General features: G+C 44.9%; 1 protein-coding gene across 3 annotated transcripts in view; it reads right to left on the reverse strand.

Moving 5' to 3' along the window:
* Positions 1-1,078: 1,078 nt before the first annotated feature.
* Positions 1,079-22,814, reverse strand: part of LOC137430117 (sphingosine 1-phosphate receptor 3) — a 62,041-nt gene continuing 40,305 nt past the window's right edge. For all 3 annotated transcript variants that reach the window (XM_068120684.2, XM_068120686.2, XM_068120685.2), the window contains 3 exons: positions 11,585-11,659; positions 3,666-5,007; positions 1,079-2,164 (listed from right to left, as the gene is read on the reverse strand). In XM_068120684.2, the coding sequence (XP_067976785.1) occupies positions 1,655-2,164; positions 3,666-4,343 (1,188 nt within the window). In that variant the 5' untranslated portion in view covers positions 4,344-5,007; positions 11,585-11,659 and the 3' untranslated portion in view covers positions 1,079-1,654. The remainder of the gene's footprint in view (positions 2,165-3,665; positions 5,008-11,584; positions 11,660-22,814) is intronic.

Here is a 22,814-nt window from a genome sequence, read left to right on the forward strand (position 1 = left end):
TGTACCCCTCACTGCTGCCACCTTCCCCAGAGAAAAGAAAAATGGATCCCATATGTGATTGTTGATCTCCTGCCTGTGAGATACTTCTTCACTCCTGCCCTCCCATGCTGTTCGCCCTTACCTTACTCTTCCCATTGAGTGAATGTCGAGTTGGTTTGGATTTGTGGTGTTACTGTCATGGAGGGTGAGTGTGCTTATGGATTTGGTGATTCGGTTGGGGGAGGATGTGGCACAGAAGTGATGGGCCTATTGGCATCGGATTGAAAACTACGCTTCCCTGTGCCAGTTTTTCCTGCAGTCCACATACGATCATCTATCCATAAGTGAAAAGTTTGCATTTCCATTCAGTGTACATTTAAAGGTACCGGTAGTGGGTGGTTTCTTTATAGCAATCTTCGATGGCTCGACTTGCCTGTCCAGGTGTGCTAGTCAGGCCTGTGTTGCGACATGGGCCGCTATGCCCAAGATAAACGTCAATGAGCGACCTCAGACCTCGAATGTGCAGCATCACCGCATGATCCTATCTTTTGCAATTTCTCTCGTCTCTTCTGCCTACTCTGTTTTTAAAAGACACCAAATTAGGTTTATTGCAAGGATTATTAAAAGATTAGGATTATTGAAAGAAAATTAGGATTATTGAAAGAACTAGGATGGCTTTTCCTTGCTCAAACAATAAATAAAAAACTATGATGGCTAAATTACATGGAAACGCTGCAGGGGCAACCTGGTTTTCAAACCGGGTTGAGTGGTGCATGGAAGCAAAATATTTGCATTTCCTTGTGAGATACTAGAAACGAATAAAAAAAGCATCCCTGTAATGTTAAAAACCGTTATGTATTAAAATATTTGAAAATGAATATAAAAATAAGTCTCTGTATTTAAAAATATATGAAAAAGCCTTGAATTTTTCAATTCATCTTTACCCTCATCTCAGATTGAGAAGGTTGCTCAGATTTTTGTATAAACTCTTCCTCTTCAATAGGTATCAACTATTTAAGGCTGAATATGCAACGAGAAACAGTTTGTACACTGTTTAAATGTCCCGGCAAAGCCATCTGTGGTGCAGGGAGAAGGCAGGGACTGTCGTACCGCTTTTATTATAATTTTTTTGTTATTACAGAAACAATGTATTCCATGCAGGACGGTGACATAAAGAGACGTCAGTAAGATTTTACATAAATGGCAAAGAAGTCAAAGATGAGAGAAATCAACAAGGTATGTGTGAATTGAATCCAAGGTCAAAGTGAAATGAGACAAGCGCTCAGACAATAAATAAGTCATCACAAGGAAAAGCCTCTCCATGAATATCACCACCTTACCTTTTTCATGTCTAAGTGACAAAGAGAAACACTGATCATTGCATGTCCTAATCCCTCTTATCTTCGTTCACTTACTGACATCACTGATGCAAACCATACAAGAAAAACAGTTTTTATTTTGTTCTAACAACAATCGATACTGCACAACTGAGTTAAGCTCTTGAGTGCTGGTTGGCGACATTAGCTTGAATAGATTATCTTGAGGATATGCATGGATTGTAAAATATGTACTCAATAATTCTATCCTTTATCAGTCATTAAACCGACACAGGCATTGATGAGATGAGAGATTATTGATTCAAACATCTAGAGAAGTGGCCAACCTCCTTTCTCTTTCAGTGTCTTATGTCCCCTTCATTTGTTGCCGAACCAGCAAGCAAGAAACAAGGCGCGTTCAAAATTGGATTAACTCCAGACCGAGTTTCATCCGCTCTTCCAGCCATGGGTCCAGCTGGAGTGCTTCCAGTTCCAACCCTGGTCCATTGTCCAAATGGAGACCCAACTGTATATCCAGTTCCAAGTTCTGTTTCCTGGTCCTCCATGCACCTTCCCTCACAACAGTGATGGCAACAACAGAAACAAGGCAGCTTGAAGCAGGCAAAGCGTAACTTGCGAGAGGCCAAAGGATAAAGGGGTGGATTCAACACCGAGTTGGCCAGTGCTAAAGCCAAAAACCAGTGTTCGTGGTGAAGAATGGAACAATGCTTCGGAGAGCAAAACGTGTCCGTGACAAGTAGACCAAACAGCGGTCCCCAACAAAGGAGGAAGCACAAGACAAGGAGGAATAGTGAGCGAAGTAAGGTGGCCCGTTCTCTTTCCTCACTCAAGGAGATGCACACATTCAGCTGGGATGCAGATAGGCAAAGGGGAAGGAGTCATGACAAGTCCACAGAACCAAAATAAATAATGTACTTGTTCCACACCTTGCGGGAGATGTGGAACAATAGCTACAAACATACGTATAATATACATGGAATTCAAGATTTTATTTGATGCTTGATGGAATAAAACAAAAACTTGTTTCATAAAAGAACACACATCTAACACATCTTCAGATGTTACTTACAAAAAGTTTCAATATTTCTGCGTTACCTGTACTATAATATTATGACTCTTAAGACGTTGCAAATAGTGATGAATTTTTTAGATTTTCTTTGACTACTAATTTAAAACTGCATTAGATTTTAACAATGCAGGTCTAGGTAAGTGTTTTTACATAAATGTAGGTAGTAGGGTAACAAATGTTTTAATTATGAGAAAATTTAAAAAACATTTTAAAAAAATCTAAAAAAAGACAAACTAATTGGAGAAAAAATAAATAATACAAACCTAAAGCAGCTGAACTTGTTTAGCATATCAAAAATTAACTATACAAGTTTAAATTATAACCTAAGGATGAATATCCTCCTTCCCAGCTGGCATTTCTAGCAAAACAACCTTCTTGAATTGGAACCAAGCTTGGTATCAGTGATTTATATAACACCAACAGCTACATTTGTTTTTTCTCACTAGCAAAAGTACCTGGAAAACCCTGCTTCGACCACCTGTTGCTGGGCAACACCAGGTCTCTCCTCCCATCCCTTCCCCTCCCTCATCCCACACCTTCCCCTGCCTCCTCCCACCCAACTCATTCCCTCCAGACCCCCACCCTTTCCCACCCCAGCCCCCAGACTCCCACCCCTTCCTCTACCTCCTCCCACCTTTTCCCACCTCCCCTCAGATTCCCACCCCTTCCTCTACCTCCTCCCACCATTTCCCACCCCACTCCCCCCCAAACTCCCACCCCATTCCTTCCCCTCTCTCCTTCCACCTTTTCCCACCCCCCGCAACCCTCTTAGACTGCCACCCCATCCCTTCCCCTCTCTCCTTCCACCTTTTCCCACCCCCGCAACCCCATTAGACTGCCACCCCATCCCTTCCCCTCTCTCCTTCCACCCCTTCCCCTACCTCCTCCCACCCCAACCCCTAGCTTAAACATATGACAGTCTCAACGATCTGGTAAGTTGGTGGTTCAAGACAATTATAGACCAAAATGTGTGTTAACTAATGAAACACCCACGCCTCCTCCCCCTACACTAAAGCAAGCATCAACCGAATGTGTAACATCAAGTATAAAATTTAAAAGCAATGACAACAATGACATTCTCTTAAAAATTACCCTGTTGGATATTTGACATCCATATACAAGTGCAAAGAGACAGGAAAAGTTTTGAATACACATCAAAATGCAATATGGTTATCGGATTTGACAAGTGCTGTTAAAAGCAGGGAGGTAAGATGGGGTTGGTAGAAACACTGATTATTTTAGGGACAGAATTTTAGTAAAATACAAGTCAGTTGACTAACCTGTCTGCGTGATGTCTTCACCAAGGTGTAGATTTTTCCGTAAATTGTAACCACGGCAATGAGTGCACCACTTAAGAATAAGATGGCGAACAGAATGTAGTTGCGGTCATAAAGAGGCAGCACTGTTGAGCAATTCTCCAATTTCCCGATGCAGTTCCATCCAATCCCAGGCAGGCAGCCTAACATGATTGCTAAGGCCCAACAACTAACCACAGCGATTGCGACCCTGCTTCGGCCACCTGTTGTACTATAAAGGCGATATCGTGTCAGTGAGACATATCTCTCCAGAGCAATGGCAAGAAGGCCAAAAACAGATGCAGCAAGGGCAACAAAGACAGATGCCTCCCTCGCAAACCACGCATTTATTGAAAGTTCAAATGTTCTTGGACCAGACAGTTGAAGGTTTATGAGATAACTCAGGCCAGCCAGGAGGTCAGTTGCAGCAAGGTTTGCAATGAATAGGTAGATTGGTGAAGGATTCCACAAGCGAAAAAAGATCACGATGAGTACCATCAGATTTTCAATGATGATAGTCACACAGAGTAAGGAAAGGAGAACCTTGGAAGCTAAATCTTCCTGTGAAATGCCTGGTGTTGGATTAGCTGATGAGGGAGGAAGGCGTCCGGCAAGTTTTCCTGTATGGTTGTAGTGCAGAATTAGGGTTTCATAAGCTTGCATTATGAGAGAAATTACAGAAAGGTCGATAAGAATGGAAGGCAAAATTTGATATGGCCTTGTGAAAGATGATACAGAGGAAAGAATGAAAACAATGAAGTTAGAGATGAAAGTAAAGAAAGGAGCAATTAGGGGGAAGGTATGGACAAAAGTTAAGGTGGGTGGCAGGAGAGGGGTCGGTGGTAAATAAATAAAAGGTAGGACAACAGCAAATATGGAGTATGTTACACTGATGAATCAATGATGAAGATCAATACGACTGAAAAGATGAAAATGGCAAAAACAACATGGAGAGAGAGATCAAGAGCCAATGGGGCGAAAAATTAAATGATGAGATGTTAATAAAAGAACAGAGGATGGGAAAAAGTAGAGCTTTACACTAATTGAAGAAATTCGGAAGCTGCAATATTAGCCAAATAGTAAAAAAAAAATGATGTAAAAAAGTGAATGAAAATGCAAGGAGAAAAGGTAAGAATAAGAAAAATGGAAAAATAAATGAGATCCTTTATCAAAGATGAATGGGAATGAAAAGAGTGAGGAAGAAAAAAGAGGGGAAAGAAGGGAGAAAGTCAATGGGAAAAAAGCAAAGTAACAGCGAATGAAAAGTTGAATAGAAAGGTGCTTGGACTTCAAATCACAGCCGTTAGGTTTCCTGAAGAGCAGCCACCTGCAGGAAACAAACCAACAATTAGAGAAAGTTTTCACCCCCCCAAAAGCTTCGCCATCTCCAGGACTTCATGCCGTCTTCACAAGCATGTAATGGTGAGTTTAACAGACCCTTCAGATCCGAAAAGCAGCTGTACATATAATTTGGTGGGCATATTAGGTCCAATGTGCTCCGATTGATTAAAGCAAGAGACCCAACGAAGAACCACCTTTAGAGGCCATTTTTCCCAGTAGAGCAGGGGTTGGCCTTTTTCGGGCACCTTGGTCCCCTTTTTGAAGCAATGTTTTATGGCCGGATGCCCTTCCTGCCACCAACCCTGTTAGTCACCTCTTGCGACACACACAGGGAATTACCAGTGAACTGGTATTCAATTTGCCGACCTCGGAAGGATGACAGGCTGAGTCTGGTATCCAGAGTACCAATTCAGCAATTGACCGGGATTCGAACCCAGGATCCTAGGATCCCAAGCCGGCACCCTAACCGCTAAGCCAACACCAGGCTATTAAGCAAGCGACCCAACGAAGACTCTTAAGAGTAAGGTACCTTAAGGTAACAAGTAAACGAAACAGTAAAGTCAGGATATCATAGAGGCATTTGCCATGTCTCTCTGGAAGAGAGGGAAGCGAGGGAGAAATGGGAGAAGAAAACACGTCATCACCCACGTGATCAGAATAATAATGCTTAATGCGAAAAAAGTGATAGTTAAAAAAGGTACGAACAAAGCTACATAAATATTAATCTAGACCCAAGCTTAGGTGTTATTTCCACATCCTTGGGAGGGGTGGGGGCAAAGGGGTGGTTAAGGGGGCCAAATTTATTTTGCACCATGCATCCTAACAGGGGGCCAAATAACAGGGGGTGGTTAAGGGGGCCAAATTTATTTTGCACCATGCATCCTGAACCATGGGTATCCCAGACCCGTATGCAAAATTTGAGGAAAATTGGCCAAGCAGTTTGCTTTATTAAAGTCAAAGACAAATACAGAGTACAATCAAAGGTGTGTACCCCGGTTAGAATAGGTACACCGTATCCCTGCGCATCATAAGAGGCGACCATGGATTGGCGTCAGGAAGGGCATCCGGCCATAAAAACATTGCCTCAAACAGGGAACCATGATTGTCATGGGACCCGCAAGGCTAACCCCCGCTCCAGCTGGGAAAAATGGCCTTAAAACGATCATTCATTCATTCATTCAATCAAAGATTAATACCCAAAACAACAAATTACAAGGGCATGCTGAAAAGTATTGCCTCCTAATGCTTTTCTCAAAACCAGCTAAAGATATTCAAATGAAACAGAGAAAAGTCCACACATTGGTTCTGCCTGCCACTAGGTGCGAAGTTTCACAATTCTAACACTAGATGTCTCACTGCTACGCTTGTCAAGATGGCAGAGGGGCAGCACGATTTTGTCAATGCTGTAAAGCGTGAAGATGAGAGTTGGGATGACATGACTGGAGATGACAGTTGGGTGCACCGTTACCATCCTGTGAGTAAGATAGTCAATGGAGTAGTACCATAAGGTGGTTAAGGCTACACACTAACAAGAAAGAGCAGCCTAGACTTGGCTCCATCAGATTTTCATCTCTTCCCTCAATTTTATGATCACCTTTGTGGAGAACATTTTTCTGCCATCGATGATGTCAAGGCTGCTGTGAAGCGCTGGTTAAGTCAACAGGAACCACAGTTCTATCGGGATGGCATCACAAAACTACTTGAACGTTGGCAGAAATGTGTGGCTCGCAGTGGTGATTATGTTCAGAAATAAATACGTGCAATGGTAGAATAAAGATTGATGCTAGTAACTGGCTTGGTTTAATTTTAACATCTTTACTTGTTTGGAGAAAAATAATAGGAGGCATTACCTCTCAGCACATCCTCATAATAAATACATTAGAAACTAACAAGAAAGAGCAATTAGAGATTGCAGACCCTCGCCAGGACGTGTTTTTAGTAGTTTTTAAAGCTTTTGCGTTAAAACAAATATGGCGGCCTGACCACGTGACCGATGACGTCATCATTTTTTCTTCACCAATTTATCCCGAGATGGCACTCAAAAATTTCATCTTGATCGGACGAAGTTTTGTACTTGTCGAAATTTTGACGTCATAATGGAGGCACCTATGACATCATCATTAACATATGTTATTCCACATGGAGAGTTCTTTACAATGAGCCATCTCTCAATTTTTTCTATGCAGCACTTTTGGAGATATAGAGGTGCAAACATTATCGGTTTTCCAAGATGGCACCTGTACCACGTGACCTCTGACGTCACAATTATCATTACAAAATTCTACAGGAGGAGGTGCACCTATGGTGAAAATTTCCTGTCAATCGGACCAACAGTTGCAGAGAAAATGTTCATTCTGTGCGGACAGACAAACGGACTCAAATGCAATACCCTCTTCCCTGGCGAGGGTAACAAGTAAACGAAAAAAACATGTTTTAGGGCTACACACTTATTTTAAAAAAAGTTTTAAACCTTTTTTTTTTTTCTTCGTATTTTTAAAATTAAATTTTGATAGATGAAAATGTAGCAGAAAAGAAGACCGTGGGCCAAATTTCAGCTCTCTAGGACGCAGGGAACCTAGAAAACGAACAGCTCAAAGATTTGAAACGGGACAAACAAACAAAGTTCAGATGAATTTAAATAAAAGTGTGTAATAAAAAGGCATCATAATAAGAGATTGTGACCATATTGTGACCTTAAATGTGATTGTGACCATAATGTGACGTCATAATGACCAGATTGGGAGACATTTATGATCACTACATATTGGGAAGATGCATGCAGAGAGTTAGTTCACTTCTACAATTATTGTTCTACTACATTCAAATCACGAAAACAACCATTACTTCTAAGAAGACAAACATAATGATGCAAGTCAGCATCTCCATTGAGTGCATTCTAGTTTAATCTAAAATATGGTACACTGAATCTATGGTACAAAATCTATGGTACACTGAATCTTGTGGTGAGGCAGTTGCCCTGAAACAACTTGCCTTTGCCTCTTGGAAGGCAAATCCAACTGAAGGCAATCTCAGTTCCTTCCACCAAGCTCGGAACAAGTGTGTGTCTACCCTCAGGAGTGCCAGGAAGCACTATCTCTCCACACTCAAGAATGAACTCTCAAACCTGTCTCCTTCCTCCAAATCCTGGTGGCGTCTGGTCAAATCCGTTTCTGGTGTTTGTTCCCCCTCCATCCCCTCCCTTACCTCAAATGTCCACACAGTTGACATCGCACGTGACAAAGCCGAATGCCTCAACTCTGTGTTTGCCTCAAAATCTTTAGTCCCAAACCCATCTCTCTCTGTTCCCACCTTTCCCAGTCGAACCCAACTGCTCCTGGACTCTGTGTCCTTCTCTCCTGACAAGGTGGAGGAGTTTTTGTCAAACCTCGACTCTGATTCTGCAACTGGACCAGACGGCATCAGCCCAAGGGTCCTAAAATCCTGCTCTGCCGCTCTATCTCACCCTCTCTCTGTTCTTTTCACCCTATCGTTTGCTCAAGGTCATCTGCCAGCATCCTGGAAATCAGCAAACATTACCGCTTTACACAAAAAAGGTGCAAAAACAGATCCTTGCAACTACAGACCAATCAGCCTGCTCCCAATTTATCAGCAAAGTCATGGAATCCATCATTGCTTCGGATATGAAATCTTTCCTCTTCTCCAATGGCTTGATCTCTGATCATCAATTTGGTTTCAGACCAGGTCACTCTACTCTGGACATGCTGCTTCTGCTGTCTCAACAATGGATGGAGGTCCTCAATGCCAAACAGGAAATCAGAGCTGTCTCCCTTGACATATCACGTGCCTTCGATACGGTCTGGCACCCAGCTCTGCTCACCAAACTCTCCTCCTATGGTATGCATGGAAATCTCCATGCATGGCTTGCGGACTTCCTCTCTGGTCGTAGTCAACGTGTGGCCCTGAATCGATTTCTCTCATCTCCCCTTCCTGTTCCGGCTGGAGTTCCCCAAGGCAGTGTTCTGGGCCCTGTGCTTTTTCTGGTCTTTATCAATGATCTCTCCGACTCTCTGGAAAATCCTCTCTATCTCTTTGCTGATGACTCCACTCTCTGCCGCTCCATTCCTCTTCCCTCAGATCGGCAGTCTGCAGCCTCCTCACTCTCTGAAGACCTGGACAAAATCACAGACTGGTCAAACAAGTGGAACATGTCTTTCAATCCTGACAAATCTCACACTCTTACTATGTCTCTCCGAAAAGATCGACTGGACAACCCTCCCATCTACTTTCTCAACAATCCTCTCCAAGAAGTTATTTCGCTCAAGCTTTTGGGTCTCACTATCTGCCATGATCTTTCTTGGGAAAACCACATTTCCAAGCTGGCCTCCAAAGCCAGTCGCCGACTGCGCATCCTCCGTCGTGCGAAGTCCTTCCTCGGCACACCTGAGCTCCTCACCACATACAAGGCTTTCATCCGCAGCTCAATGGAATACTGTTCTCCCCTATGGGCCGGTGCTCCTGCCTCACACCTAGCTCTGCTTCACGCTGTTGAAACCAAAGCTTTCAGAATCATTGGAATCTCCCGCGATGAAGCTATCTCTGAGGGCCTTTCACTCACTCACCGCAGGCAGGTATGTGGTCTTTCTGTCTTCTACCGACTCCTCTCCGGCCTTGCTCCCCCAGCTCTCTCTGTGCTCTGTCCCCCAAATATTCCTACAGGTCGCACAAGATCTGCCAGCAACCCTCTGATGGTTAAACTGCCGAAATCTCGGCTCTCTGCTCACCTTCACTCTTTCATTCCACTTTTCTCCCGCCTCTGGAACAAACTCCCACACTCCCTCCAATCCCACTCCTCCCTCCAGGTCTTTAAAACAGCTGTTCACCACCATCTCTTATCTTCCCCCATCCAAAACCTTGATCTTTTCTACCCCCACTAATTCACCCCAGATCCACCTTGTTTGAAATTCCAACTTCTTTCCTGGAAGTCCTGGCAGTGTCCATATGTTTTATACCTCTCCCACCCACCCTTCCCATGCCTCTCCCCCAAAGCCCTCTCCCTCCCACAGATCTCTCAATGTCTCCATGTCTCTCGGTCCCTGCTCTCAAATGTTGTGTTTGTGTCCTTCCCCCTCTCTCCCCATCTTGTCTACCGCTCCCGATGTTATATGTTTTATGTGTCGGTTTGTCTTTCTGTGTGATTAATGTTCGCTCTTTCACGAGTCTCGATCTTGTATACAAAAAAAAAAAAAAAAAAAAAAAAAAAAACATTGTTACCTCCACCACCGAAGATGGATGGAAGTTATGTTTTCACCCATATCTGTCTGTTTGTTTGTCTGTGAGCAGGATATCTCAAAGTAGTGGATGGATTCGGATGAAATTTGGTGGAGAGGTTGGGTATGTGACAAGGACGAAATGATTCGATTTTGGTGAAGATCCGGATGTGGATCCGATAATTTTTTAAAAGATTCTTCACCATTGAGCGATAGGGCTAAAACCGATATATGACATGATATCTCAAAAAGTTATGGACTGATTTGGACGAAACTTGGTGGAGAGATTGTGTGTGTGACAAGGAAGACTTGATTCAATTTTGGTGAAGATTTGAATCCAGATCAGATAATTTTTTAAAGCGATTCTTCACCATTGAGCGATAGGGCTAAAACCGATATATAGCATGATATCTCAAAAAGTTATGGACGGATTCAGCAAAAACTTGGTGTACAGGTTGGGTGTGTGACAAGGAGAAATCATTTCGATTTTGGTGATGATCCAAATACAAACCCAGATACGAGAGTTTTTAAAAAGTTTTATAAGTGAGTCATCACCATTGAATGATAGGGCCAAAACAATATACTGTATAGCATGACATTTCAAAAAGTTGTGGAGGAGGTATGCCAAAATGAGGTGGATGAGTTGGTTAGGCAACAAGATTAGACAAGCCAATTAGATGTTGGTTCAGGTCCAGATCCAGATCTGCCCTATCAGTGGGATAACATAAACTGTTCAGCTTGGTGGAGGTATGCTCTCCACAGAGTGCTGTTCTAGTTTACACTGTAATACTTGAAATGCAAAAATTAAACTAAACCTGAAGTAGGAATTCATCAAAGGGACTTTCAAAATACCGCAATTTTTAAAAACTAATAAATGGTTCTTCAAATGAAGCACAAGCTGTCCGAACAATAATAATTTTAAAAAAATCAGACCCGTGTCCAAAGGAAGTGGTTCAGTATGGCATTTTAAATATGAAATAGGCAAAGCCTAGAAATCAATGAAACCCATTGGAATTACTCTTTCGAAACCTTTAGAACCCTTTAAAACCTGTTAGAATTACCGTTAAAACCCATCAGAAATACCCTTTAGAACCCGCTAGAATTACACTTTAAAACCCATTAGAATTAAACACGGTGGGTTAAAAATGTTCTGCTTCTTGACGGAATCAAAGATTGATGGAAGGATGAAAGGAAGGCTAAATATTGAAGCGGCTTCACTGTTTAAAAACAAACAAAAAAAACTTCTGAAGCAAGCTCTGTTGGAAATCGTATGGATGTTTCTCCTTATAAACAGCAATGAGGTGAGAGTTTATCTTGGAAGAGGGTATTACATACCTAAGGGACATCCAGGTGTAGGAGAAGAACTTGAGAATCGAGAGGGGGTGCTTGACGATGTGATGGGAATGGGCACTGCAATAATGAAAACAAGACGGACTTAGTAAGCTCAGTCACATCTGCAAGCCGCTGCCGTGAAAACATATTGCAAGTGATGTAAAAAGTGTAAGAGATGCCGAAAGGAAAGTACAAATTACGAGCATTCAAAGACAACAATATTTGAACAAGCAATTATTCCCACACCAGCACAAGATAATGTGACTTTTGAAATGAAGTAATCCCACCCAGAATGCTCGATGTGCATGCACAAAAACCCCTGGAAACTGCAACATAAAGTATATCGTGTGTGCAAGATAAGGATTGTTACTAGGAATGGCTCACAAGCTTCTAGAATAAGGCAAAAATCCTTAGGAAAGTATCTGAGAGAAAGGGCTATGCCTCTGCACAACTAAAGACTTAGCGAACTTTATCAGCTTGCCGAGCCCAGCTCACCTGGACTGTAAACTCGTGACAATGTGGGTTAGTGCAAGGACCGAGTGAACGGGCTTGTGCTACACAAACTCCTGACGGATCGCTACCATTGCATGGACTCTTTGACCTTGTGGACCTTGTGGAAGTATCTCCTTTGGCGATTTATTTAATATATGACTGCAATTGGAAAGACGATGCTCTGTGTCTTTACCAAGTAAAGATAACCAACTTTGGCAAAGGATATCTTCATGATGTGAAAATACACAAAGCTATATTTACAGTGGCCAGCAAAAGTATTCACCCCCTACCTTTTTTATTCATAACTGAAATCATTAAACTAAACACTGCTATAGTTGGAGGTTACGTGTCAGGAATTGCTGCAAAAAACATGTTCAAATCAAAATTCACTGGTTGCAAAAGTATTCAGCCCCTTAGGTCAGTACTTGGTGGAAGCACCTTTTGTAGCAATGACTGCTATAAGTCTTTTTGGGTAGATCTACCAGCTTTGCATAGTGAGATGGTGAAATCTTTGCCTATTCTTCACGTGCAAATTGTTCAAGTTCTGCCAAGTTCGATCAGGATCGTCCATAGACGACAATCTTCAAGTCTCGCTATAAATGTTCAATTGAGTTTAAGTCAGGACTTTGACTGGGCCACTCAAGAGCATTTATTGCACACCCCCCTCCCTATTCCATCTCCAAGCGCTGCACGGTCATCTTTGGGCACTGAAGGGGGAAAGGGAGTACTAAATTTTTACTCCGTTTATTTTCTTGTTTGTTTTCTTGTTTATTTATTTGTCCGGGCGATATCTCAGCTAACTTTGAGCGAGGAAGCTGAAATTTGGACACATTAGTGAACAAATGCTTTGGCAAAAACAATATTTTTTGATTAATCAATTAATTGACGGAGATATATTTACAGAACTATATTTGCAGTATTTACAGTATATACAACAACAACAACAACAGGCATTTTAAGGCCATTTTCCCTGCAAGAGCAGGGGTTAGCCTTGCGGTCCCCATGACAATCTTCTCCATTTTGCCCTATATTTGCCCTATTTACAGCATATAGGAAGCCGATATTTGGACATGGCAGTATGAATATGAATGAATGATCGTTTTAAGGCCATTTTCCCCGCTAGAGCAGGGGTTAGCCTTGCGGGCCCCATGACAATCATGGTTCCCTGTTTGAGGCAATGTTTTTATGGCCGGATGCCCTTCCTGACGCCAACCCTTGGTCACGCTCTTACGATGCGCAGGGATACGGTGTATCTATTCTAAACCGGGGTACACACCCGGATCATTCACCCAGCAAGCTGGTACTCAATTTGCCGACCTCGGAAGGATGACAGGCTGAGTCAACCCCCCTGGCGTTAATTCAGCGATCGATCGGGATTCTAACCCAGGATCCTAGGATCCCAAGCCGGCACCCTAACCGCTAAGCCAACACCAGGCTATTTGGACATGGCAGTGACCAAGTGATTTTGCTATAAAGAGTATTTTTGATTTATTGATTAATCAATTAATTATTTAGTTTTTCGATTAATTAGACAATTGATTAATTTTCATAAAGTTACACATTCGGATGAAACAGTGGTGGTTTAGGTATGCTATTAACCAATTGATTAAGAAATCAATTATTTTACGATTATTATTTATTTTTATTACACAATTAATCATTTAATCAATCAATTATTGTGCACCGCTCCCTCGCAATTGCATCTCCATGTGCTGCAAGGCGGCATCGCCGGGCACCAAAGGAGCCATGGCAATGTCATGCACTGGAGTTGGAGGATATATTATTTATTTATTTGGAATGGGGGTGGTGTACTTTGAATGAAGCTCTACCGGTACTCAACCCTTCTTCTAACCAGTATTCAATTGAAATATTGCTGATAGTTTCTTGTTGTGCAAAATTCACCAGGCCTGCTGTGAATACAAATGCCTTCCATTATTGGAAGACTGCTGAAACTCTAGTTTCCAGAGATGGCAAGTTACACTATTACAAACTATTGAATCTCAAGAAAGTGAAATAGGCCATTATAGGTGGGCAACATCTCAAATTAGAAGGTTCACACTGTATCCATTCAACGACAGGTTGTACAAAGGAACTGCCAATGGTTTTACACTATAGCAGGAAAACAACTAACCACAGATCCAGGTGATACTCAGAGAAAGAGGAAAATAATGAAATGAAACAAAGTCTTTTGCATTGTGGTTGCAGTTCCAGTGAAATAAATATTTGGTTAATGGAGAGATATGCATGAAGATTATCCGAACTAATTTATATGAATGCAAATAAGTGCAATGAAAGGGAGAAAGAAAGCCGGAGGGAAATTATATATTATACGTATACAACAACAACAACAACAGGCATTTTAAGGCCATTTTCCCTGCTAGAGCGGGGGTTAGCCTTGCGGTCCCCATGACAATCTTCTCCATCTTGCCCTATTTTCTGCATCTCCCCTTGTTAACCCCCTTGCCCGCATTTCTTCTTCCACCACCTTCAGCCAAGTCTTTCTCGGTCTTCCCCGTCCTCTACTTCCTTCTACATTCATTTCCATCACTCTTCTCAACCAGTCACTTTCATCCTTCCTCAACACATGACCAAACCATCTCAACCTGTTCCTCTTCACAGCATCAATCACAGGCTCTATTCCCATAATCTTTTGCAATTCATCATTCGTCTTCCTCTCTCTCAACGATAATTCGCAATTGTTGAGATTTCGCAATTTTCTCAACAATGTTATATCTTATACGTACATATATCAATGTAATATTAAAAAACTGAATTCATGCATTCCTTATGAAAAAGCATGAAAAGTAAATGAATGTGGCTATTATTCAGAGAAAAAAGAAACCTTTGTGAAGGAGAGGCAAAATAGAGATGCAAAGTCAGCAAAGGCTTTCGGGCACCTTGAACTCCAACAATACCACTTTGCACTTAATCTTACAGTTCTTGAAGAAACGTTAACAGCCATACTTTCAGTTTAAGTGACTCTCACGAGATCTCTAATGGATCGATATCGAACATATGGAGAACATACATAAGAGTATGTTTATATAGAGAACATATCCTGAAATAGTTATCACTTTTGGAGAGTTTGAACTATTCCTCAACCATTTCTGTGATCAACAATACCAGTTTCTCGTATCCTCCTCAGAGTCTTGCCGACATCTTCTGCTGAAACATGATGTCATGCTGCAATCCACCGCATGGAGTAGCCCTCACTAGCGAAGACTTTGCTTTCTATATGCTTGTCGTGTGATATTTGCTTCCCAAGAGCCACAGTGATCACCACACATTCATATCACACAAAGATATCACCACGTATATGGCAGATTTGTTCACAGCTGATAAAAACTGTTTTATGCTTTAGTTTTCATACTCTTGTACCACCAGCACACACAGTCGGCTATTTCTTTGCTGGAATTTATAGCCACAACCTTCACACCCTTACTTTTATAGTACACCTCTGCAGGTCTAGAACTTTCTGATTGCTTTTATGACAAATAATCACAGTGTACAATTTCAACACCTGACTGCACTATGGAATATTTCACAAGATCAGGTGTGATTTGCATGTTAAGGATGCACGCGCACGCACACACATGCGCACGGAAACACACACCAAAGATTCACAGACTGGGTGGATCAAAAGGGAACAGTCACGTAAATCAGTGGCAGAAATTAAGTGGGTTTGGGGAAAAGGGGAGGTACAGGAGGGGAGGGAGAGCAGGTCAGTGATACGTGGACAGCAGAGATAAAGCAGGAATTGATGATGCACAACAGCATTGAAGGAATGGAGGGAGGAGCATGAGACAGACATGGAGTTGGTTCTATGGTAAAGAGAAGAGCGTGAAGAAGGAATGGAGGTGAGCATTGAGGGTAGAATCGAGGAGGGTAAGCAGATGTGGAATTCTGGAAGGATGTGTGAAAAAAATGAGGTTGATAGCTGGGACTGTAAATGGAGGTGATGTTTAATAAGCCTGCGCACTTGGCTATGTGCTGGTTTGGAAGGGAGGACTTTTGATGGGTTATATAGTGTGTCCTGACTTCACAAACATGCTGTGGTCAAATTGGCATGGGTATGAATGGAGACTGGACAGTTGAACACTCAATATATAATGTCATTAATAAATCAAACAGGTCAAGTAAGCAGATAGGCCCGAAGAAAGAGCCTCCCCCCCCCCCCCCACCCCCCCTAAAAAGCCAGGGTGTGGGCATAACCCCACCAACCTGGTGATGTCATAAACTATATCTGCAATGGGCAGCAGATGGCACAATGACACAAGGGGTCCGACATGCAACCTTACAACAAGACTTTTACAATGCATGTGACCTGAACAAGCCACTATGGGTCGATATAAGGATGAAGAGCAAGGCCACAAAAAACAAGCAATACACGAACACACCGGCACAATATTGTACACAGCAAGGCAACTAGTGACTGACTCTTTTTCTCACTCTGCTGTACCAAACAGATGTATATACATATATATATATATATATATATATATATATATATATATATATATATATATATATATATATATTGTTACAGACGTGGCTTAGATGTTATTTACCGAGCGGTTTGGTATGACCACGTCTGCACAAGTTACCCGATTATACCCGAACGTTGACTAATCGCGCTACGCTAGATCAATGAAGGAAAAGACACATGGCTGGGATTAAAATGACGCGACACCAGGGATACGGTTCTCAAGACCTCCGGAGGAGGTTATATTGTTACGGAAGGTTAGATTACAACTACAAGAGGGACAGCATAGTAAGATAAGCACTTAGACACACTCTTATATTATTCCCAACAGACGACAGATAAACGGGACAAAAGGCTGACTCACACGGGGTTTGATGGCTAGGAAAGGCAGGATCGATGGCTCCAGGTGCACCTGGGCTCAAAGGTCAGAATCGACTCGGTCCGGTCCAGAGATGCGGGGAGGTATTCAGCGCTCGTACGTGGCAACTTCTCTCTCCAGGCTGGGGGCGCATCTGACCTCACATCCGGTGAGTCGCTTCGTATCTCCGGCGGGGAGTGACACGCCCTCGGCTCGTTAGCTCCGCCCCAGATGGAATCGGCACGTCGCCTCTCATTGGGTGCGTGCGGGGGGGGGTTACCAGCTCCGCCCTTGACGGGGGACTGACAAGGAGCCCCTTCGTGGTAACCCCGTGGAGCGCATGGTCCGGCGCGCATTGTCAATGGCGGCTAACCGAGCCGGTGTGATGACGCACACTCCCCCCGCGCAGCGTCGTTGTTGTTGTAATTGTTGTTGTAGTTGTAGTTGTAGTTGTAGTTGTAGTTGTTGTTTGGGGAAGAAGATGGAAGGAGGTATGGGAAAGGTCCTAAACTCACTACTGGTGCCATACAATCACATTCTGGTGCAACGAAGAGTCAGAAGTAATGGAAACGAGTCCTTAACTGACATAGACTAAGAATAACTAGCAAGATGTCCGAAAGTTGTCTACGTGAGATGCGGTGGACCTGGGCACGACATTTAATGGGGGAAAAAGGGGAAGGTCGGCTCTACTGATTGTTGTTTACAGACAATGGGACTAGGGAATGGGGGATTGGGGATAGTTGGGGAGTATTGGGGAAATAGGGGAATATTTACAAGCGGATATGGAGGCCAAATTCCATATTCGCAACATTGCACCCTTCTCTACCCTCGGGGCGTCCCGACCCGATAAATTTTTACCTACTTTAGTGTGGCACGCAATGTAGTTCCCTCTACTATTAACTCTACCCTGAGTGCGACAGTTTTACAGATATTCACAAATGAGTAAATATGTCCCCCTGCGACGTTGCACCCTTCTCCTCACAGAAACACACCCACAGGATAACCGAATCCGGAAAGAATCCTCAAACTAAACATACAGCCGGTAGGGAGCATTATTTACACAAGACTACGCTGATATTTACACTACGATCCAGGACCTGTTTTTGGAGGAACACATGCAGATGTTATGCATAGAGAGAGCACGCATGCTAGCATCGATACACCAACCCACGAGTGCTCTGTGGCCTACGGCCTTTAATAATGTGCAGAGCACCCCTTCCAAGCATCAACCACCACCCCATCACACAGTGAGCACCATCCGGTGCACCAATAAAGTGTTTACAAATCACCGGTGGTGTCGCAGCCGGCCGATGTTCTGCCGCTGGTCTTGCCTTCATGTGGTGCACTTGGCCTTCTTACTTCTTTTAAACAAAATAAAGAAAGGCGCCAACCGCGTCCATTTCTTTATTGTGGCCGTCAGGGGGCCAACTATAAGTGGTTCACCTGTATGGCATAGGTGCCACGTTGACCCATAGGTCCATCCACGGGTGGTGCTTGGCCGCAAAAGAGCTGCGGTCCATGGTGGGTGGCCACAAACATTGCGGTCCATATGGTGTATCGATCCAAGCAGCAAGCAGCGAAAGTGCAGGCCCACAACTGCGTAGCCAGCACCTCTCTCTCCTCTCTCTCTACCCCAAAGCCAGATCCTCGGAGGTGGGAGACAAAGAAAAGACAAGTGAGTTAGGTGGTAAGGGTGCAAAAGTGCACGCAATGTAAGATGATGCACACTGGGGGCACATGGGAACCAGGTGAGACAGGTACGTTTCTATCGTACGCCCCCCCCCCACCAGGTAACCTACATGGCCCCTCCCTTACCCCTTACTGTATCCACACAACACACACTACCCATAAACATCTACTTTACAAATCAACAAACATCCCTACTGTCTTCCCCGTTCCTCCCATAAACCAAATTCGTCTTCTCTCCCTCCTAACCAATCAAATTTGCCATTTTCAACTTTCATCAAAATTTGCCATCTCCAACTCAACATCATAATTTGCCATCACCAATTCATCATCAGTCCCTCCTAGGGAGGGAGAGATGGAATCACCCCAATGTCTCATCCACGTCGTGATGCGTCTCACAATCCACACAGCAATTTCATTTCCTGCAACAAAACAAAGAAAACACAGGTGTGGAGTCATCATCATCACCACAGGTAAGTGGCTGCGTATGGTGCGACAGGTTCATCAATCCTAACTATTTCCTAAATGACTTTAACAACTTTACCCTACCCGGGGTCTTTCTCCGGCCAAACCATTGGCCCTCTTACACTATGGGTTCTAAAAACCAATTCCCATTGGCCAGACTGTGGTGCTTTTCAATTTGGGGTCTCACTCCCCCGATTCATCTCCCGGTGCCCTCGCACAATTTCTGGGCTGTGGCGTGTACCTCTCCCAGTGGGTCTACCCAGCTGCACACCTCCACCACTGCAGTTGCCTCCGAGCTTACCTGCTCCTTACCCTAACCTAACTACCTGGGGAAGGCCCTCTGGCGCTCTCCCCACTCGGTGCCCTCTCTGGCACTGGCTGCCCGATCCACACCCGGGATCCTCAGGCACCCACTCACAACTACCGGCTCCCAGAGCCCACCTGCGGCCTCACCTGGCCGACATCCTCACAGTGGTGGAGTGCCCAACCAACTACACACACTAACAGGCTACACGCCCAGCCATTTCCACAACACTAATGCACCCATCCACAACACCATTCTGCCACCGCACCACAGATGCCAATATCCAACCACAATTTACCTGTACCCTCTACCTAACACTTACACTACCCGCCCCGGGTACTCGTGAAAAGGGTCCACTCTTCCCCCATCCACACCTTCGCACCATGCACACCACTCCGTACCACTTACTCCAACTCTCTCCACACACCTGTACTTGCACACCTGTGCTCTCACACCTGGTGCCACCTGCACCCTTCTCTCCCCAAGCGCATTCGCGCTGATCTACAACACTCACTACTCACACACTGCTCCACACACCTGTCCAGTTGCACACCTGTGCAATCACACCTGTTCAATTCTCACACACACGGCATCATCTCAGCTAACTACTCCCTTCTGAAACTTGCGCTTCCCAGTCGTCCCTTTAAACTATTGCGCTCCCACGTCATTATCATCCACACTAATCTACCTGCGTCCCCACTACAGGTATCAGTCACTAACTAATCTTAACGTTACCTAATGTCATCTTCTCTAGATCCCTATCATACAACCTAACCCACCCGGGCTAGTTTTCACTGCCATATACCCCATAAGCTATTGCTCCTTTGCCCCACCATGGGAAGGGTGGCAGGGATGCCAGCCTTACCCACCGGGCCCATCGCTCACTACCAATTTTGCACATCAAATTTCGACAAATCAAAAATTTGCCAATCACTACCCATCATCTGCCAATCACTACTGCCAATCCTTTGCCAATCACCAAATTTTGTTTTTTTTTCAATTTTGGGTCCAAAACACTAACCTCATCACCCAGTCTACTCAATAATGCCTCTCGGTGCGCCAATTCCTGTCCAAAGCCCGGCTTCGTAAAGCCAAGCAATGGATGCTGGTTGTTTTGTGCCAGCGGCTGGATGCGTCCGGCACTCGGTGCAGGGAAGGAGGTTTACCCGGGCCGAGATCCCACGCACCATCTCGGCACGGAGCCATCCCATGGCTCGATCTCGGCCTGCCGGAATGCCTCACCAAAAAGTGGTCGCCATGACGACCCTTCCTATCCTGCCGCCCGCTCCGCCTGGTGGAGCACGGACGCGGCCGTTCAAAGCGAGGCCCAGCACGCACCGAGGGCCCGATTCGGCTATAAGTCGTTCTAAACTCTACCCCGTCTAACGTCGATGCTTCACCTGCATGCTTACATCCCGCAGCCCGTTCCTTGCTCACACATCCAGCCGTGCCCATGCTCCTCGTACCTTTCCTTACACACCCAGGTACCCTCATTCCACTCACAGCCTTGGTCACACACCTGACCACCGAACACTGTGGCACACATTCGTTGCTCGCACACCTCACCAATACACCGCTTCGCGCCCCCTCCTCGGTCACCTCCTCTGTGACAATCACAGGTGTGCCCTCATTCGCACACCCAACCACGTGCCTCACCACCAACTCCAGCGTGCATTCCCACTCACGCTCTACCATTCCAGGTGTGCATCCTTCCATCCCAGGTGTACATCCTCGCTCACCTGTCACAATCAACTCACTCTCCTTGTCACTCTCAATACTCTCACCACCACTCTTGACAACGCACTCACCCTTACTCTTGACAGCGCACTCTTTCCCCATGCACCTGTCCGTTACACACCTTTCTCTCGCACACTCTTCTCGCGCACACTCTCCCGTTACATCCTCTGTAACACTCACCACACCGCGCTTCCATGTGCCCCCTCGCACACGCGCTACGACCGACTCACTCTCGCCAGCACCCTCACTCCTTGGCACGCACTTTTTCCTCACACACCCCAGAGTCGGACTTTCTCGCACACCTCCTCTTTCGCACACCAGACCTGTCGCACACTTCACCAACGGCCTCTCACGAACACCCGGGTCCATCTCGACCCCCAAGCTTCTTAAATCCCCTGGCGCATCATACGCACGACCATATTGGTCACCACTTACACCGGGTCCTCTTCCTCTTCGCTTCTCCTCCATCACCTGCGAATCCCTCATCCGGTTAATGAGCACATCATCACGATCCAAACACAGACTTTGGACCAATTCTTTTATCTCCTCTTTTATCTCTTTCTTATCCCCTCTCCGTCGCTTCTTAATTTCGCTCATCCCTTCTTCCACTTCTTCTAATTTGTGCTTCACCTCTTTTATTCCCCGGTACGTCTCCTCAAGCTCGTCCTCCAAGGCTACCTTGACCGTTCCCATGTGCGTCCTCACCTGCCGGTCCTTCGTCTCCATTACCTCTATCACCTCGTCCAACCTCGTTGTCAGTCCCTCACGTACCATCTGACATTCCCTCTTTGTCGCCATTAAGTCGTTTTTCATGTCGTTTTGTGTCGCTTTTAAACCTCCTAATACCGCAGTATTCCTTTGAACCTGCTCCGTTAGTCCTTTTTGTCCCTCCGTCAGCTGTTCCACCTCCTGCGTCAGGTCCTCTATGCCCCCTTGTAACTTTACAGTCCCCTTTCTCACCTCCTTCTCCATGTGCTCCTTACAGTGCCTCACCTCCTCGCGCACTCCTCCGACCTCCTCACTCACTCCTCTTCTGATCTCCTCTCCCATCACTTGCATCTCCTGCCCAGATGCCACCCTCATCTGCTCCATTTCCTCCCTGTGAGCATCCAGTTTGGTTTCTACCCCCATTCTGACCCCCTCTATCTGCTGCCCCATTTGGTTAATTTCCCTTTCCGCTTGGTCCCTCATGTCCCTCAATTTGCCTTCCATAGTGTTTTCTAACCCCTCTAACCCTTTTTTCATCCCTTCCATTTGATTCTCTTGAGCGGCCATTCTGTTTTCTACCCCCGTTAACCCTTTTTTCATCCCTTCCATTTGATTCTCTTGAGCGGCCATTCTGTTTTCTACCCCCGTTAACCCCTCCTGTATTTCCCCTAACCTATTGTCTAATCCCTCTATTCTACTCCCTAACCCTCCGATCTGGGCCCCCATGTCCTCCCTCAATTTCTCGCTATTGGACCCCATCTTTTGTTATAACCGTTCGCTATTCTGGGCCATAAGGGCCTTCATTTGTATGAAAAACAAGTTCCAATCCACCGGGGGCGCTGCCACGGTCGCGGGCGCGGTGACCAGCGAGGCGCCATTTTGTGCGTTTGCTACCCTCGCTGCTTCGCTCTCCTCGCGTCCCTCAATTTGGTCCTGGACCGACCCTGCCTCACTCTCCCCTACCGGACCCCAGCTGTCTTGATCCGCCATAGTGCGACTT

Source organism: Myxine glutinosa, chromosome 6, assembly GCF_964187855.1.
Source record: "Myxine glutinosa chromosome 6, kmMyxGlut1.1, whole genome shotgun sequence".
Lineage (NCBI taxonomy): Eukaryota > Metazoa > Chordata > Myxini > Myxiniformes > Myxinidae > Myxine > Myxine glutinosa.